Source organism: Nothoprocta perdicaria, unplaced genomic scaffold (assembly GCF_003342845.1).
Source record: "Nothoprocta perdicaria isolate Ctin4 unplaced genomic scaffold, notPer1 scaffold_133, whole genome shotgun sequence".
NCBI lineage: Eukaryota > Metazoa > Chordata > Aves > Tinamiformes > Tinamidae > Nothoprocta > Nothoprocta perdicaria.
The window spans coordinates 1,438,848-1,458,805 of NW_020454461.1; the positions used below are offsets into that span (position 1 = coordinate 1,438,848).

At 46.7% G+C, this 19,958-nt stretch overlaps 1 protein-coding gene across 5 annotated transcripts in view; it reads left to right on the forward strand.

Moving 5' to 3' along the window:
* Positions 1-18,456, forward strand: part of RTN4 (reticulon 4) — a 44,004-nt gene extending 25,548 nt beyond the window's left edge. For 4 of the 5 annotated variants that reach the window (XM_026033819.1, XM_026033820.1, XM_026033821.1 and 1 more), the window contains 6 exons: positions 7,496-7,703; positions 9,379-9,517; positions 15,034-15,103; positions 15,793-15,839; positions 16,999-17,057; positions 17,352-18,456. In XM_026033819.1, coding sequence (XP_025889604.1) covers positions 7,496-7,703; positions 9,379-9,517; positions 15,034-15,103; positions 15,793-15,839; positions 16,999-17,057; positions 17,352-17,394 — 566 coding nt within the window. In that variant the 3' untranslated portion in view covers positions 17,395-18,456. Of the gene's footprint in view, positions 1-3,819; positions 3,862-7,495; positions 7,704-9,378; positions 9,518-15,033; positions 15,104-15,792; positions 15,840-16,998; positions 17,058-17,351 lie in introns of those variants that run through there. The other variant, XM_026033823.1, reaches the window with a different exon arrangement.
* The last annotated feature ends 1,502 nt before the right edge of the window (positions 18,457-19,958 follow it).

Consider the following 19,958-nt stretch of genomic DNA (forward strand, 5'->3'; position numbering starts at 1 on the left):
ACGCTGCAGGTTAAAGCTGAGCAAGGCGGAAGAATAAGCGGTTTATGTGGGAAAAAGAGAGCTTGCAAGACCGTCTGCAGCTCCCTTTCAGCCCTACAGGGCACGTTAAAGAAGGGCATGTTTTGTTGCGCAGATACTAGTGTAATCTGAATTTAATATTGCACTGAAACGGCTAAATTATTAATAATTTAATATTATTACTGAAATATAAGATAACTTAGTGTCTGCTTTTCATGTTGCTTAGTAATTTTATGAGAAGGAACTCTGCAGGTAATTTAGTGCCAGCATTTCATGTTGCTTAGTAATTTCATGAGAAGAAATTGGATGCAAATATAGCAGGCTGTATGTTCTTTCCTTTCTGGCCTTAAAAATGTTTTCTTTTTTTGCTTAGGATTTTTCCTAGCTCTGTTGGATTGTAGCTTAGAAAAAAAAACTGTCTGAATTTCAGGATTTGCAGGCACAATAAAAAAATTGTTTTAGGTAAATAAGTAGCTAGCCTTAAATTAGTGTGGCTCTGACCTTTGTCCCTGCAAGCACCAATGGCAGACGCCGTTTTAAATCTCTATGGATCATTATTAGTGCTCACTGTGTAAGAGTTTAAGCCGTGCTTGAATACGTAATCTTCGAACTTTATCAACAAGACAAGCTTTAAAAAAATATTGTAATCAACTTGGGGTACTTAAATTACTGCTTAAAGGGGTTCTGGCACACTCAGTACTTGGGCTTCTGAAGATTTCTCTTTTCTTGAACTTGATTCAAATGCCTGCTTTTTTTTTTTTTTTTGACTAAGTAGGTGATTGTCTAGAATCCAGTCTTGTAAAATCCATAAAGAACCTATATTTGTAGAAGAAAAAAGTGCTAGAACGGAGAAAATCTTTGGAAGTCAGATTTTCAAGCTCTAAGCTTTCCTCTGTAAGGAAAGCTTCTATTTCCTATATAAAGAAATATTAGGAAAAATGCTCCTGTCGAGAATGTTCCTAATGTGTGACTGATTTCAGTGTTCAGCACTGCCTGTCAGGCCTGATTCATGAGCTGAAAAAAGAGGAGGGTGGAGAGGGAGGGAGGGTTTCTGTGGAAATGAAAAGGCAAGCTCCCTGGGGGTGTTCAGGCCCATTTTCAGTTTTCCTTTTGAAGCCCGTGAGCAGGATTAGCGCTGTGGCTGAGAGCAGACATTTTCTAGCCAGCGCTGGCGGCCCTGCGGGAAATGGAGCCTCCTGGAGCAGGAGCGGCGGGCGGGCGCGCGTGCGGGACGTGCGTGCGGGACACGTGTGCGGGACGGCGGCGGCGGGGACGCGCCGGGCTGCGGGGCCACCCTGCTGCGGCGCCCGGCACCAGCRGCCAGGCCGGCGTTCCCGGCGCAGCATCAGCCGGGTAGCACGTAACGGAGGCGGCTTCGTGGCCGCTACCTGTCCTGTGCGGATGTCTTGTGCTGATGCAACTCACGGTGGCTTTAACTCGCCTCCCCCYTCTCCTTGTTCTCTGACAGTGGCTTCTCTCAAGCAGATGGAGCTGTTTTGGTACCTGTTCCTCTTTTCTTCCTCTAAGGAAGTCCCCCGCTTGGCTGGGGGTTCAATTGTAATGTTTTGGAGCTAGGGCCCAGGGAAAAACAAAACTGAAGCAGAACAAGCAGAAAGCATTCRGAGGAAGCAGAACTGTGCGGTTCCTCTGCTTGTGCAACTGTGCTTTGCCAGTCGTGGCGGTGAAGCCCGTTCTGGTGTGGTTTCTGATGGCCCTTGTTTCTAGYGAGACAAAGAAGCCCTGTGCCACGTTTTCCTCCTCTGCTGTGTCAGGCTCCGGAGGCCTGGAAAATGATGGGTAAAGTTCAGGGACTGATTACGATACTTATCTTGCCCCAAAGTAAATATAGAGCCAAATATTACAACATAATTCTCTGTCTCCTTGCTCACAAGTTCACAAATGAGCTTTTTTTTTTTTAAAGAATTTAATATAAAACTAGAGAGGAGCCAAGCGTACAATTTTTAGATTTTTCCTAGCAATACTAAATTTTGTTCTACCTATTTTCTCTGCTTACAGCCATGTTAGATGAGAAAGCAATACTGTAGAAATGGTAAAAGCCTCTGCATGCGGTATTAGCCAGCTAAGTAAGCAGTGAAATACATTTACCCAGGAGATGGAGTGACCTACATTTATAGCATCTCCTGAAGTGTTGAAGCAGGGCTCCCCAGTYACGCCTATAAAGAATTAGATTAGACTAATGCTTGTGTAGCTGGTGTAATGGTGGGATGTATGTCACATCTGTACTCCAAGGCTATACAGCACATTTYGTTGAATAATGAGCTGAAAACAACTCCAGTTTCCTAGCAGAACGGTGGGGAAGAAAAGGTTGCATAAGCTTTTGTAGCAGTTTTTCAAAAACTTTATTGTAAATAATTGAGTGTAAAATGGTTTCCTCGGTTCAGGTATTTGTGTGTGCACATGTGTGTACATATGTATGGATAAGTAGAAATGAGACCCCATATTGGCTCACAGGAGATTGTATTTGCTTTCCTCTCCTCTCTTTTTCTTTAATTCCTGGGGATTTGGGGCAGATGCCAAGATGGAGCACGTGGCTCCAGGCTTTGTTTTCTGGCCTTGAGGGAGCCATTAGCGACGCCTGCCAGGACTGTTGGAGCCGCTGCTTCGCAGCGCCCTCCCCGGGTCTGGAAGCCGCTCGTGGCTGCAGCTCCCTGTGCTTTGCACCGTGCCCCACAGCGATACAGCCACACTGTTTCGCCAGCCTGGCATTGCTTTATTGCTCCTGAATTGCAGTCAAGGGCCAAAGCAGCTTCCAACGCGCCTGCCCAGGGCAGAGTGACTCAGGAGTATTGTGGCCTGGTCTGGATCTGCTCCTCCGTGTGTTCACTGTGACAAAAACGTGACAATGCTTTGAAAAAAGTCACGCTGTCACTGTGATGTAGCATGGCCTGAAAACATTAAACACAAGTCTGCTAATGCTGCTTGGAGGACTTTGCTCGCGTGGAAAGGCTAGTTTAGAGCCTCCTCTGTATGATGACTGGAGGCTCATTGGAGTCAGGCTCCTTGGCGTGTATGGGCACATCTTGGCAGGACAGTAAGATCCAGGATGTGATTTGTTTACCTGGATGTACCGCAGCTCACTAACATTGCATGGTGCCTGTCACTCCTGCCTCCTCTCCTTCCTCGCATGGAACTCGGAATGAAGCGAAAGCGACACCTTTCCTCTCGGACCTGTTTCTTTTCTGGTTGCCCTCAAAATCAGGTACTACTAAAAAGTGGTGACTGCAGGTTTGGATCTGAGCTCTTGGAAACCCAAATGGGAAGGAGGCTCTGGGCTGGCTCCTTCCCTGCCCTGGGGGTTCTCCATGGGGCTGCCCCAGTGCCAGGGTGTTCCCTGGCCTGGTGTTGCCTTGCAAGCCCCACAGCTCTGAGCGGGCTGCTCGCTCTGCATGTAAACACTCAGCTGCAGTGCTGAACAGCGCCGTCGCATGTAGATAGGGAGCTTAAGTCACCATGTTTAGCTGCAGAACACCCTTGTAAAGATAAATTAACAGCACTTTAACCTCTGTGTGGCAGCCATGCCTTAACAGCCGTGGCGACAGCCGCTGTCTGCACCTCAGGTGCACGGCGAGCGACTCGCGGCACCCCGTTCCCGCGTTAGCCCGTGCCCGGCCTTCCCGTGCGGGGCTCGCGCGGCRCCTCCCCGGCCGCCGCGTCCGCGCTCGGCGCCGCCGCCATTGGCTGCGCGGCCGCGGCCGCCAGTGCTTGCGTCGCGTCACGTTGCGCCGGCCTCCGCGCGGCCTCGCGGGAAGTGGGAGGCCCCCAGCGAGGCAGCGGCGCGAGAGCCCGGCGCGTGCGGCGCGCGCAAGATGGATGCCAAAATCGGTCAGTCTCGCTCCCTTCCCCTCCTTTATTCCCTCTCATCGTGTTCGGCGCGTGGGCATTAGGAGCTCGTGCAGATCTCGGGGCTTTTAATTTCCCTTTTTTTTAAATAAAGGGTGGTTTGATTCAGAAATCTGTAAAAGGCTGTTTTCYGGGCGCATATATTTAAACGCTTCTTTTTGTCGTGCAGAGAATGTGAGATCGCTCAGGTTTAACGTAAACGGTTGGGAGAGAAAGAAGGGACTTTGGAAAATACAGTGATTAAACGGCCTGTCACAGCACTTGCTTTAAAAGCAAAATGTAATTGGATGAGTTCTGCATGTAAGGCACGGATGCTAGCAGCGCTATTTTTAGATATGCCAAGTGACAGTTCAGGCTTACCAAATGTAGGCAGCTGTTCTTGCTTCTGAATAGGCCCAGAATACTTGTATTAAATGCATGAGATTGTAGTTCATGTTGTATGGAATTCAGTTAAGACATTTTCCATAAGGAAAGATCCTGCCTTTGCAACTGAGTGTTGATTTCTGCCCTTTTTGGGTTTTGGTTTCCTGGGAATACGTTGCATTCAAGTTAAAGCTAGAAAGCTGCTTCTAGTTTTTTATTTCTTTTTTTTTTTTTTTTCTTAAGCTTTACTTGAGAGAAATGTAAACAGCTGTTTTTGATCACTCTGAGAACATAAATCGATTTCCTCATTTATTCTCCTGCATTAAGACTTACAAATCAGTTTTTAGGTGACTTTTGCCACACTGAATTTCTCTTTGGAGAATTTACAATGAAACAAGATATACATGTTGCTATGCGGAGGCTTATTTGGTAGTTGTCCAAGGGGAGTAGAGACAAAGTGAGGAAAAATGCTGATGTGCAGCTTAATTTTGCTCTGGGAGCTCCTAATGTAGTGACTTCAGTTGCTGGGAACAAAAGGGTGAAGGCAGTTATCCTTTGGCACTGGCAGTATGCTTTTAATTTCAGAAATTAACCTTTCTKGTATTTTTGGAAACTAGAAGCTGAATTTTTATCTTTGCATTTCTTTTACGTGGGTGCATGTACAGTGTGCTACCACTTAAAATAAGTGGTTTTTCTGTAAAGTGGTGGGAACCCACTGTGAGTGCAGGTAATTTAAAACTGTGTTAATGGAGGGAGAATTTAATTAAAAGAACTAAAGCCATCTGCACAAGGAGAGTAAAGCAGTTCTTGGTGTGTTGCATGACATGGAGGCATCACCCAAACACTGGTTGCTCAAACTACAATATTTAAATGATCTAAGTATCTGAAGCAAAAAGAGAGAAAATTAGATTTTTTTTTTTTTAAAGAATTCTTACAAAATCTAGGATCAACTTAGATTCAAAGGATAGATCAGCCTAGATCAAAAGATCAACCAATTTGTTTTGGTGAGATTGGTTTTGCAGATCGTACCCACAGATATTCACACCCAACTTTAATAGGAGCCTTTAGTCATTTATAGATCAAACCTACAGATTTCTCTAGGTCAGCTTTTTTTGTACATTGAATTTTGTTAGCATAATTTGTTACCAAGATACTAATAGCCACTTTTTTAATTAGAACCGAAGCCAGAGAAACCTAAGAAAATGTCCTTAAATTTTGAGTTTAGAGCTCATACACAAGTTCATTTGATTTGTTTTTTTTTTTTTTTCTTTTTTTAACTGTAAAGAGTGGTACTTTGGTTTAGAGCTTCGTTTGTTTGTCAAGGAATATGGAAAAACAGCTTTGATGTGCCGTGAGGAGACCCAGCACAGTATCTGGTCAGCAGAGTGGAAAAACACTTGGGAAAGGCAGGCACTTGACAGGCACCTGAACCTGACCATCTCAGAGCAGAGCTGGTACCTCCTCTAGTTGGCTGCTCTTCATCTCATCCCTTGTGTTTGTGGAGTCCCATGGTGACCTGCATCACGAATCTGCTCTGACATTTTTATTTTATTTTATTTTATTTTATTTTATTTTATTTTATTTTATTTTATTTTATTTTATTTTATTTTATTTTATTTTATTTTATTTTATTTTANTTTATTTTATTTTATTTTATTTTATTTTATTTTATTTTATTTTATTTTATTTTATTTTATTTTATTTTATTTTATTTTATTTTATTTTATTTTATCCCTACTAGTCATCTTGGATGTGAGAAGAAAGGAAGGGAACAGCATTTAGTGGTAGTGGAAGAGTGAGACCGTTTGAGCAATAATTTTGACTTATGATGTTTGTGAGTCTGTAAGCTGTGGAGTTTTTGTGGTGTTTTTGAAAATTTCTTCATAAAAGCTGAATTTAAATAGTTGAATAAAATATTTTGCATATTTGGCTGCTTTAAGATCAGAGTTCTCATCTCTCCAGGTCTTGCTGTTGAGTTTCTCTACTGAAATAACTAGCAAAGGACCTCAGCTGCTGAAGCACTGTGAAATCACCATAGCACCAGAGGCATTTTCATGTGAAACATAACAGTTCTGCAGATTTGCTCTGAAGTGCCTGATAATTATTTACTGTGTGTGTTCACATATCCGTCCTGTAAGAACCAATAGGCATTATGGCTGCTTGYACAGTTGTTCAGAAAAAGAATCTGATCTGAATTGTAATCTGCAGTTAACTTCTATGTTAGCTGGGAAGAAGAGAGAGGCTTATTCAGCTTTTGTAACTTTTTTGATTCTAGTAATTTTTATGATTTGAGTCTGTATTTAACAGTTCTTACATTAATACTAATATTAAACAGGTTGGATGTAGAAAAGGAATTGATTTTTGCAAAATCAAATCAGCTGTAGAATAATTTAAAGAGCAAGTTTTATTGAGTACTYCAYRAGAAAATATAACACTGAACCAGGCTATAGCTGCCTCTGCACAGTTACATACTCAGCAGTGATGAATGTTTGCCAAATATTGTAAATCTCAAGATGGAACCAACCTGATGCAGCAACACCTCAAAATGTGAAATTGCAGTGGACATACTAAGCTCTTGCCAATGACTTGTGCAAGAGTATGGATTACTCTAAAGAACGATCCTAAAAATAGCATCATACTATGCCCTTGGTTGTGTCTTGATGACTATCACTTAAAAAGAAGCGAGCTTCGTTTACAGATTAAGTGTTTTTGCTCCATAGTGCTGCAGATTTAGCCTTAATTGAATATTTGGTGAGAAGATTTCCTCTTGGTGTCCCATAATTGATACATGTGCCCATGGGGATACCTTCAGTCCAAAGCAAAATAAAACTCTTCATTAAGTCTTGGCCTTCACTGTGTTTGTTATACGCCCTAAAAGGGAATCAGATCCAATCTCTTCAGTGAACAACCTCAGCAAAATCCACAAGAATAAAATGAGGTAAAGCACAAACTGCTGTGGTTCTGCTGTGGAAGAGAGTAGTTGGAGAGATTAATTTTGATGTTGCTTCAGGGCAGAATTGTTCTTAAATATTAACAATTGCATTTGAGATAATCCTAGTAATAAACTAAATAAAATCTGAAGTGCAATAAAAAATCAGTGGAAAAATGAGGGTTTTTTTGTTGCTAATTCCAGCTCTGTAACCGTGCAGTCTTGAGTTTTATTCTTATAATTTTTAGTCAAGTGAATCATGTACTGTTGTGCTATGGAGAAAAGAAGTATCCTGTTCTAATATCTTGCCTTTTTAATTTTCAGTTGTTGACCTCCTTTACTGGCGAGACATTAAGAAGACAGGAGTGGTGTTTGGTGCCAGCTTGTTCCTGCTGCTTTCATTAACAGTGTTCAGCATCGTGAGTGTGACAGCTTACATTGCCTTGGCCCTGCTCTCTGTGACCATCAGCTTTAGGATATACAAGGGGGTCATCCAGGCAATCCAAAAGTCTGATGAAGGCCATCCCTTTAAGTGAGTTTATTTTGTTCTCATAATAATTTTGTGGAAGAATGCTACTGATTTTATTAAAAGCATTTGATTTGTATTCTGTAACATATATTGCACAGTAATGTAAACATTGTCTACTTAACCTGTGATCCAGACTATGACTACTTCCTCCCACCCCTATTCAGTTTTTTTAATGGGTGATGTGGTTCACCCATTTCACTTGCACCTTGCAGAAACTTTATTTCCCATTTGTTCCCCATTTGCAGGTTCTTTACTAATTTTATCGTGGTGCTGATCTCATTCCCTTTTTTCCCCTTGTCAGTGGGTCAAAGTAAAAGGGCTTTTCAAGTTTTCCTCCATTCCTCTGCTTATGGTCATGGGTATTTTACCCAACCAGTCAAAAACAACCTCAGTCTGAAATAGGTGCAGGACAACAGTCTGGAAAAGAAGTATGATTTCCTTAGTTTACRAAGTTTCTGTTCTGCTATAAAAATATATCTGAACAGCTGGCAGCCACATTCAGTATAGTAACACTAGATGTCTCCTCCTTGTAAACTCAGTTCTTATTTTTTCACCATCAAGGCCTTGTGTGGCACTAAGTGGTTTCATATCAGGGTGAAGGATTCCCTCTTGAAATCTTGTTTACTCTGCAGCCAGACAGCATTTTTGAGTTGACCAGCAAGTCTTTTCTTGTGAAGAGCAACTCAAACTTGCACAATCTCTTATTTTTAAGAATACTGATATTCCTGAGAATGTTCCAGACATCCTTGTTTACCTTTCATGTGTACAGCTTCAGTTGCAAGAAGGATGTTTACAGGTGAAATCAGTTTGACACTGAGGAGCACATCCATGTGATCAGTTTACTTTTTGGTTCAGATACTGAATATCTAGCTGATGAGCTAAGGAGGAGGCATGAGTTCAAGCTGAGTGTGGATATCAGACCTGAAGTGACTGCCCTGGGTAGTTGCCATTTAAAGTATTTGGATTTGTTTTGGGACTTACTGCATTGCCATGCTTAGCTTTCCCTTAAAGGATATAGGCAAATATAGTACTAGGCATTTTTTTCTATTCCACCCCCCCCCCCCCCCCCCCCCCAAAAAAAAAAAAAAGTAGGATGTTTTGTATTTGTCTGAGAAATATACAGTAGTCTAGTAGAATAATAGACTCTTAAGGACTTTTCTAATACAGTAGCAAAAACAATAGGATGGTGTCTTAATCTCATTTATTTATTTTTAATACGTTGACCTTATTACTGTAGTAGATGGCAGCACATGCTGAGAAGTAGCAAGAGACTCATGCAGGCCAAAGAGTGTGTGCCCCAGTGGTGCTGGACACTCTTTTGGCTGCCCTCAGGCCTTGCAGTGTGTGTTCTTCAGCGTGCGTTAGCGAGTGCTTTTTCTTTTATTTTTTTCCATAGTTTAGATAAGGTTCTCTGTGAGACTTGGTAAATACACACAGTAGAGCAGTCAGAACCAGATATGAAGATATTTCTTTTGTAAAGTTGCTTTCTTTTTCTCTTTTAGAGGTTTYGTTTTACTAGCGGAGAATAGCTTAGACATTTATTCTGTCTTCTTAACATTCCTCATACTGGGAGCTTTTTCTTCATAATAGTTTACTGTGTGGTGATACTGTTGTTTTGACACAACTTTGTTGTGAAATTTCATACTYTTTTTTTCCCCTCCTCCTTTTCTCCTCTCAGGGCTTACCTGGACTCTGATTTAGCTGTGTCTGAGGAGCTTATTCAGAAATACAGCAATGTTGTGCTCGGTCACATTAATGGCACAGTCAAGGAGCTGAGACGTCTGTTCCTAGTCGATGACTTAGTGGATTCTCTGAAGGTAAGTTTGCTTTAGCTCCACAGGTGCCAGCCTTGTGTTGCTGTGTAAATGTGTTCCCTGCTGACCTAGAAGATTAGCAAAGCTTGTTACTTTTRTGAATGTGAATGAACAGCAGCTTATTTAGCTCTGTATAAATAAATACTGAGTTTTATCTGTTGAAAGCACTCAGCATTTTAAATTGGATTGTTGARGAATATTTTCAGCCGATAATATGTTTAAGTGAAACCTGTAAAGTTTTGCATGTAGTAATAGCGTGAATAACTTTGTTTGCACTTTTGACTGGAAAACTGAAATAAGCCCTGGCTGCACCCATGTTTGCTGTTACACCTCCTTCCCGGTGCTTGAAAGCAGAAGCCTTCTAAGAATACTAGACATTGCTTCAGTATGGCCCTAAGAAATGTGTCACTATGAGACATCTCTTAAAAATATATATATCTGTAAATATATCTTTATATATGTATCTATATATATCATAGTTTGATGCACAGTCTGTTGGGTTTCATTTTGTTTTCTGTGCTTGGACCAGTAGGTAGCTGAGGATAGCTAATTCCCTTAAACAGCAGAACTTTTTATATCCACTTTACTGTTTGCTTTTTGATTGAGACGAACTGGGACTGAGCGATGCCCCTTATTTTGCTAGGAAGGACACCTTATTTCAGTCTCAGGGTTCATTGATTACTGTCTCGAAGGGAAATTTGGATGTAAATAGGGCTTTTTATTGTATTCTGCAGGTTACATTGCCTGAACTATGCAGTACTGACTATCAGGTGTCTCAGTATGCTCTGGTGGCATTTACCGTGCTTTACTGAATGTAGCAGAGCAAAATTAACAGCGAGGAAGTTACATTTATGTTACAGTAAGTCYTTTCTTTAGCAAGTGCTTTGCAAAGCCCTCTGAGTTGTAGTGGGGACTGGGAGAAAGGCTTCTTAAGCCTGGAATGCAACAGGAGGGCTCCTATTTTGCCACAGCCATTGGGGGCGGGTCTCTGAATGGTGCCCAGAGCTGCTGAACCAGCTCCTGGCCGCGCTGGCGCTGCGTCACAGCGAAGGGCTTGTGTCGCTGCCGCCGCCGGAGCAGCTGGCGCCGTGCACGTCCCCCCCGGCACCGGCCCCTTCCCTCTGGAGAAGGGCGAGATTGTGAGGAGCCCCAGCTGGAGCCGGGGAGCTGTCGCGCGTGGTACCGCGYGGCGTCACGGGGAGAGGGCGGGAGAGACCGAGTACCAGCCCGGGCTCTGGTGCCAGGAGCTCTGCAGGGGCTTGTTCTCAGGTGGGGATGTGATACGCACCTGGTCACTGGATGGCAGAATGGCTGGAAGCGGCCGGGTGCGGCCCGGGCCTTGCCGGTGTTTGCACGGAGGGGTTGCGTTTTGGGGGTGCCCTCGCCATCGCCCTCGATCTGGAGGAAGCTGCAGCACTGCCCAGCTTCAGCAGCTGAGGCRCTTGGGATTCGTCTCCACAGCATCCTGGCCTTGACCAAGAGAGTTACTGTTGCCTGAGCAGAGTTACAGTTTTGATAAATTGAAATTTGGCATGTGAGGGAGGAAAAGAATATATTCTTTGTTTACTGTGTTTTTGGTAACATTAAGATCTGGTGTTCAAGGAAACGTTTTAAGTCTGATTAAAACTGAGTGCATCACAGGAAARCTGACAATGACAAAGCAGGGTTATGTTCTTTCATAATTATGAAACCCTTTTTGGTACATTCCTTCATATCTKTTGGAGGGTTTCCTTATCTTTTGAATAGTGTTACAGGGAAGCAGTGAATTGCAGCGAGCTGCTGTTCTAGTAACGTTGTCCTTCAGGGGAATGCTGCAAGGCTAAATTGTGTTGGAAGTGGAGCACGTTCCAGACAGAGTGTCTTCAAGGCACTCCAATTGCTTTTAAAATGGTATGGCATATAGGAAAGTGATGTTTATTCGGCTAAAGTAATTTATTTTCCCTCTCCCTTTCTGGCATTTAAAACATTTTTATAGGTTAATTAGCCTAATTTATAGTTGGGAGCAGCCCTGTCGTGGAAACCAGTGAATGTCAGGGCAGTTTACAAGCAGTTCCTGCTTTGAGAAGTTTGTGCTTGAGGAGATGCTGAGGTTTTATGTAGCATAATGACCCTGATTTAAAAAGAAAAGAAAGGAAAAAGAAAACTTGGCCTATGTAATTTAAACATCTTCACTATAGGAAGCAGCACGTTTGTGTATAATTAAAGTTACAGAGCTTTAATGTGGAATCTGTCTGCAGGCACAGATTGTGTGCAGCAGCTCTAGCTGTAAAATCTGCTCCAGAGTTGAGGCTTTTATTCTTCATTAAACAATGCCTCAGTCATGAAAGTTAAAATGGAGTCTAAATATTTATGCAGCACAAGGAAAAGTTCCTCGTGGCTTTTCAGCTGAAATTCCCCGCGAGCCCTTGCCAGCGGGCCCAGGAAAGTGGCGCTTTGTCCCCGTGCGCAGGGATCTGGTGATTCACCCTGGCTGCACAATCCGGGTTTCTCTTGTGGCCTGGGGCGGGTTGGTTGCCTGCGGTTTGTCACTGCCCAGCTGATGTCTTTGGAAATAGAGCTCCTTGCTGTGTTTGAACTGCTCCGTAGTGGAGAAGCTGTTACATGGGCCTTCTGGATTTGTCGTTAAGCTGGGTGATGCTTTGGGTTGCGGGGAAGTCACTGGAACAAGGTAGGAAAAAGTTCAGTCCATCAGATTGTATCGGTTTTCTCTTTGCATATCTTGCAATGGGCAGACAGTGAACTTGGGCCCTTGCTTTCCCTTCTGTTCTGAATCCAGTATGTGGGAAGAACAGAATTATCTTGGTAGGTCAGTCCTGGGTTGCCTTCTGCTTGTTTTCCATCTTAGAGCTTAGAGTTTTAAGTATTTAAACATACTTGCTGTAAGCCTTCTCTGCACTGGGAAATTCTCTGAGTTTGTCTTGTTTCTAAGAAGAAGGAGGGAAGATAAAAGGACGAATACATAAATCAGAGTTGAGATCAACTCTGCTTCATCCCTGGAGTTTTCCAAGTGTTGGTTGTCGCAGCAAGGGAAGAGAGAAGCTGTTGTAGAATGGGCCTCAGTGTTTCTTGCTGAACTTTCTTTGCCTTGGTGGCCACAGCTTTGGAAACAGGAGCCATCCCTATAGTCAGCAGAAGGCAGCAAAGAGAAGTGGCCCGTTTCAGTGGTGTCAGTGGTTCCTGTTTTGCCCAATATGAGTAAGTTGAGGGGGTATAAACTGTATGTGTGGCCTGGGTCGTCACTAGACCCTGCTGTGAACTGGAATGGACTTCAGGAAGGACGAAGCCTCCGGTGCATGGTCAGTTCCTGGATTTTGGAGGGCTGTTCACTCAGCGCTTGCTTAATGGGGTTGAATGTTTTGGTGATAGCTCTGGCATTTGCTGGTCTTCCACATGGATTTGTGTCTGTTAGCCCTCTGCTTCCAGGACCTCAACTTTTCTGGCTTAGTCTTTGGTAATGTTTCTAAATGTTTATCTACCTAGCCTGGGGCTTCACTTCTCTGGTTATATCCAAGCAGAGGAGATTTTGGATGGCTGTCCAGATGCTTTTCTGTGCAGCACGCTGGTTTTGCTGAGTGTGCAGAGCGCAGGAGGCCCGTTCAGATGGCCCCAGGCTGGGGGTTCCGCGCTGCAGCGGGGATGGTGTCAGGCCCCCAGCCCCTGCTGCCCGCGGCCTTGGCGCGGAGCCCCGCGGCGCCGCTGCGCGACGGGGCCGCCCGGCGAGCGCAGCACGCGCAGCCGCACGCGCAGCCGCACGCGCAGCAGCACGGAGCCCGGGGCGCGGCGGGAGCGCGGCTGCAGAAACCCGCTGCCTTGTTCGCCGTGCACGCGCCGCGCGCCCTCGGCACGAGGGCAGCCCGTCCCCGTGTGGCAGACTTGTCTCCTGCCCAGCTCTGTGCCGCGAGTGCCGCTCGCGTCACGCCTAGAAGGAAGGGGCGGATGAAGAACTGCCATAAAGAACTGTCTCCTTTGCAATTAGTCCTGGTTTACTTGGGGTGGGAGCAGATCCGCTGTAGCTGCTCAAGTACTGACTCTATTTCATTACTGGACTCAGGCAGTTAAACTTGAATTACTTCTCATGCCCTTGCCTCATTGCCAKCTGCTGATTATTTTATTGGTAGTTTTTGTTTGGATTCTGGATTTTGATTTGGATGGTTACATCTACGAGCGACTGAAAATGGATGTTTGGATCCATAACTGTGGGGTAATCCTGCTGTAGCCCAGATCTTCGYCCTCGTCTTCCCATTTCATTCCACGTGTGCAGGACTTGAGCAACCTCCCAGTGCCCCTTCCAGAGCCTCGCGCCCCTCCGACCCCCGCTGCTTACGGGAGGGCCTGGCCGGCGGCCGCTGGCCTGGGCCCGGGGTCCTGTGGCAGCCACCGGCCGCGGCCCCGCTCCGTGTGCGGAGGCCCCGCTCCGTGTGCGGAGCCCCTGTGCTCCGTGGCGTCACCGCGGCCGGACCCTGCCCTGCGGGGCCCACGCAGGGCCACGTTCCTGCCTGCATGTCCAGCGCCAGCGGCGCTCAGCGCCCAGCGAGGACGAAGCAGAGCTGAGCCCGCCACAACTGCCGGCCCGAGTCGCTGGCGGGTGGTGCAACACGAGCAGAAAGGAGCCGGCCCTTGCCGAGGAATCCCTGCCCAGAAATAGAGCTGGCAGCCTCGGCCCCCCCGCTGCCCAGCATAGGTCAGAGGTGCGCCCGGGACAGGCGCTGCCCAGCCCGGGGGCTGCAGCTCCCGTGGCTCTCGGAGCAGAGCGGGGCGAGCGGGTCGGCCGGGCACGCGGCGCAGCAGCGCCCGGGCGCCAGCCAGGCAGGGCGGCCACGAGCCCCCGTGCTGCTCGGGCGCCCCGTCTGTCCTTGCTCTGCACCTCAAGCTCTCCCCCATTCTGAGGCACTCTTGCCTGCTTTCCGGAATATTTTAGTGCCCAGAGGCTTTGGGTGAAGGGCCGGCCTTGCTACGATACCTTCCACACGGGGCTTCACCTCGGCCCTGCCTGCACTAGGCCACACTCGCTGGGGCCCGCGCCGCGCGGAAGCGCTTGCAATAGTTGCACCCAGGAGAGGCTGGGCTGGCTGCTGGGCTGCCCCCGAGCAAAGAGCCTGCTTGCTCCGGCCTCTGTCACCGCGTGCTGTGTCACATGCCCCCCTGAGCCTCCCCCTTGATGTCCTGTCCCCCCCGTGAGGGCGGAAGGCAGGAGGGCTGCCTGCCCGTCACYGTGCGTGGGTCAGAGCCGCTCTGCGAGCGCGGGGCGCGTCGAGCGGCCGCCGAGCGCCCAGCGCGGCCGTTCCCTGCTGCCTGCGCGCCGTGCAGCCAGCTGACCTAGAAGCAAGGGCCCTATCCTGTTACTGAGCCCTTCAGCAGCTTAGTCACTGGTCTATAATTATATTGGATGCACAARAGTGAGGTGGAATTGGGGATTTTTTAACTTCATGTGTGTGTTCGGAGAAGTTGTCTCACTTAATGGTCTAATTTGTACATTCTTAAAAGACTGATTGTGGGCTAATATGCTTTTTTCCTTTTAGTTTGCAGTGTTGATGTGGGTATTCACTTATGTTGGTGCCTTGTTTAATGGTCTGACATTACTGATACTGGGTAAGTGATTTAAATAGCGTTAAATACCTTGCATGCAAATAACAATCCTGGAAGGGCTCTGAAGTCAGCTCGATACTGTGTGGCCAGCCCTATGTTAYTTAAGAGTGTATCAAGATGATATAACGGTGTGTCCTTTCTCCAGGACACCGATCCTGGWGCGGAACYGCAGTTTTGCCTTGTGTCACTGAGCTCCTCGAGGCTGCRGATAGTGCAGGCCGTGGAGCACCCYATAAACCCGGTTCACTTGCGCTTAACTCTCAGCRCTAGCCCTAACGTCACTGCTGTGCGGTGCCCTGGGGGAGGCTCAGAGCTGCCTTTGCTCGTGTCCCACGGGAGCTCCCGTTCCCTCCTTGGTGTCCTGGTGCCTGCCCRCTTGGGGTGACGGATGCAGAGAGCGGCGGAGCCGCCAGCCCCAGGGCCCTTTCTGCAGAAACTGCAGAATTCCCCACAGCCGGAGTGTGAGCTCTGCTCGAGGCGAACTGCACAGTTGCAAGGCCTAAGGAATAGCTYGCCCTTCCTCATAGAACTACTTACACTGCTGCCAACAGTTTTTGTATGTGGTTTACCCTTTTCTCCTATTTTATAAGATGAAAGAAAAACCAATAAGCCCATCTCTGAAAACTAGTCTGTTCTTCAAGGAGGTAATTCCTTTTTGTCATGGCTTATTCCTTCAATCTGTTGTTTTCCAGCTTTGATTTCGCTCTTCAGTGTTCCTGTTATTTATGAGAGACATCAGGTGAGTGCTCAATGTATTGCCAAAAACACCAGAAAAATCACTTCTGTCGAAATGAATTTGGGGTTAAATCTCCCAAGATCTCTAAGTTTTTAAAGCAGGGCCTTTCACCTCCTGCCAGGTCTGCATGAGGCCGCGCGGGGCGGGAGGAGCAGGTTGGCTTTGGGTTGGGGGCGCAGGAAGGGCAGCCGGAGCTTCCCGCTCCTTGGGGGCGTGCGGGGCGGCTGCCCAAGCCACGTGGGGTGAGGGAAAGCCCTGGCCCTGCCTCCTGGCCCTCGATCCGGATGTGGACAGGACGGAGGCAGTGCTGGGTGGGATTTGCTTATCCTGACGCGAGTGCTTTGGAAACCATTTTTGAGGAACCCACTTTGCAGCCGGTGCCCGGGATTTGCGTGCTGAAACTCCATGGATTTGTGGCCCCAACTAAAATGCTGGTGGGGGTGCTCGGCACAGGCCGGTGCTGCTTTGGTGGGCAGAGCAGCGGGAAGGAAGGAGATAGGGGGGCACTAAAACGAGCGCTGTTAAATTATAGCGTTGCTGGGCAGAAGGTGTCGCTGGCAGGCCGTGGCCTGGGAGGGGGAAGCCAGGCCTGGCTTAACAGTCCTTCTCCTCTTTCACAAACAACCCCTCCTCAGGGGCCAGCCCGCCACTCGGGCCGGGCCGGCGGAGAAGGCACCGAGCAGATGGTGGAGCCTCCCGGACTCCTCCCTGCGTGACCCCAGGGACACAGTCTCTGCAGGGAGAGGAGCTGGGTAGCGCTGAGGGGGCGCTGGGCAGCRTGTGGCTTAACCCGGCCCTCAATCCTCTCGCCGAGCCGCGCGCCGCTGGCCGGGGCCTAAGCGGCTCAAGCGCCCRGCCCCTAAGCGGCTTGGCCCTCCTGGCGCCGCTGCAGGGAGGCCTGGAGCGCTCGACCCCGTGCTGCCGAGGGCAAATCCCGCTGGAGCGGCCGGGGCCCCGCGCAGCCCCGCCGTGGGGCTCGGCCCGGGAGGCTCCCGCCGTCCGGCGCCACTCAAATCCAGGGAGGTTGATGCTGGGAAGTGCCCGGGAGGCGCCGAGCTGAGCGRGGCGGCGCCCTGCCATGAGGGGTGCCCGGCCCCAGCACCCGGCACATCCCCGCTGCAGYGGCACGCCAAACCCTAACGCCTCTTGCCTTGAATTGCAGGCCCAAATTGACCATTACTTGGGACTAGTGAACAAGAACGTCAAAGATGCGATGGCCAAGTGAGTGTTTTTCACCTTTTAAATAACCATTTTTGAGGAGTGTGTGTTAATAGTTAGGAAATCAGCTTGTTTCTTGCTGATGCAGTTGTTAATAAGGGATGAAACTTGAGTCACTCGTTTCTTTTAGTGAAAGCTGATATATTCAAAAGGGTTAGGGGGAAGGGTGAATGTAGCAGTTTTAGCAGATTGAGTGTGATTTATAGTTTTGTGTTGCCATGAGAATTAGATTTGTAAGAATACATTCATACCTGCTTTTTTTTTCCTTACTGAAATGCTGTTTTCCTCTTCTTGCAGGATCCAAGCAAAGATCCCGGGGTTGAAGCGCAAAACTGAATAAAAAAAAATGTCTGAAGCAACTTATCGATAGGAAGTTCATCTTTTAAAGGGGGAAAATACTCATCTGGATTTACATGGGGAGGGTCAGGGAATAGCAAAACCCTTGACATTGCAGTGCAATTTCACAGATCTTTATTTTTTAGCAACGCAGTGTTTGAGGAAAAGTAACTGTTTTGACTGCCATGTGTTTCATCATCTTAAGTATTGTAAGCTGCTATGTATGGATTTAAAACTAATCATCTTTCTTTCTCCTGTGTGCAGCACTGGCTAATAGCCSAGGTTTGAGGAGGCTGTACATTTTGCTTCATCAGAGGTAGTCGCTGCTGCGTTCAGGAAGGGGTAGTGCAGGTGGGTTGGAGGGTGACACTTCCCGGTTTGTGCACTGTGTATGGTCTGTGTAGATTGCAGATTTTCTAAAATGAGATGTTTTAGAAGAATATACCATTTTAGCAAGTTTTGAAAAATCTTGCCTTTTTGGTATGAGTATAGCTGTATTGTGATTTTATTGTTTTATCAATTGCCTATATATATATATATATGTGTTTCACAAAGCTTAGATCTCTCAGCTGCTCCACAGTGCTTCATCCTTCGAGAGCTGCCTGGTTTCTGGCCTCGCTCCGTAGCTCACAAGCTTGAAAATCAAAACGTCTCTGTAAACGTGATCAGCTGTTTAGAAGAAATAAAAAAGGAATGAACAAACGAGGAACTCCATCTATATTAAAAAAAAAAAAACTTAAAAAGTAATAAATAAATGACAGCATACACTCTGCACAAGCGTACAGTAGTTGATTTTAAGTAAATACTTACACAGTCTCTCAAACTCTGATAATCTGTGGACCGAATATTAAGGCTACAATTGTTGTTTGGAAACGTAAAACCTTGTTATGCAAGAAATTATAAATGAAAATTTATACACTTGCAGTTTAAGCTGTACTGAACTAAGTCTGTGGAATGCATTGTGAAACGTTAAAAAAAAAAAAAAAGAAAAAAAAGAAAAAAAACCAAGAAACCCCAAGTATCAATAAAGCTTATAGACATAAATAATATCGGTATTTTGCTTTCTTGAGGCAAGTTTAATATATTAGTGTTYATTTTGTTCAAGTTCCTGAAGTGATTATATCTCTGTGGTAGCTGGTGGTGGAACTAGTCCTTTCGTTGCTCTGTGCCCTGTGTCTCGGTGCAGTTCTGGAGGCCTCTTCCCCGCGGGATGCGGCGGCCGCGGGTGCTGGGCCCGGCGGCGCCGCCGCGCGCGGGATTGAGGCCCTCGTGCTCGGAGGAGCCCGGCCTTGGAGACCTCTGCGTTGGCGCCCTAGCCCAGCAGCCCCTCGCAGCAGCTGGAGGCTGGTCACAGAGAGAGAGCTGGACAATGAAAACTTATATTCAAATTTATTTGAGACACAGATTTGGAATTAATAGCATCTTCACCATTTAAAAATAAATTCATGCATTAATGCTTTAATTTACAGTATAGTACATYGTCACTTCTGAACATTTTATACATAAAACCAAACAATATAAACATACAAATTGTATTAAGTGTTTTCCTGACAGACACTATTGCTGTTAGATATTTCTCACATCATCATTTATTAATTCATTCTGCTGCACAACTGGTTTTATTCAGGATACAATCAATGTGAAAGGCAAACAGTACAACGTAGGCAAAGAGGGTGTCCACTAACATCACCACCTAACATGATTACATTAATATGATCAAGGTGTCATTTAAAAAAAAAGAAAAACAACTGCATAGGGACTCGTATTGTGTATCTGACAGACTCGTCTTCTGTATAGTAATATAAGGCATTAATAAATTCCATTTTAAAAAAGGTGATTCTTTGAGGTTGCTGAAGCACTTTTGTGTATTGAATATACATTGCTCCATGCCTTTAATCGGATAGTCCCTGCATCTGTCACGTGCGTGATCCTCTGTATCCAGCAGCTTCCTTCCTACAACTCAGGGGGAGCAGAAGGGGTTGGGCAGGAAGTTCCCTAGTTCAAAACCTAGTTTGTCTGAACTGGAAATAAAGCCGTGTTTAACAGGTACTTTCAAATGCTATGTTAAAGTATTTTAGCCTTTACTAGTTCTGGTTTGAAAGAAGAAGAATTTTTTTTTATAAAAGGTCTTTTTCGAAGCATGGATGTGTTCCATGCCAGATGCCCAAGATCTGCTTTGCTTTTGTCCTTTCTAGACTGTTTAGAGGAAGAAAAATAAAAGTTTCTCTCCTCTCGCCAGTTCTGTCCTCCTGGCAGCTTTGGTTGTGACAAAGCTGCTCCTGAACGGGCTGGGCAGCGCTGGGCGCCCTCGTGGTGCCAATGCGGGGAGACTCCGCGTGGCCCCGTGGTAGTGGGGCAGGGCTGGCCCCATCCCGCGGGAGAGGCCGGGAAGGGCTGGGATCCCGTGGGACAGACGCCCTTTCCCGGCCGCGCGTGAAGCAGCCGCCTCTGCTGGGCCTTGGTGCCGGCGACCCCCATGGACCGAGTCCAGCCCCTCATCAAGTCCAGCCCTTCATGGGGAAGCCCAGCCCGAGGGCACCGGCACCCGGGAAACTGGGACTYGCAGGT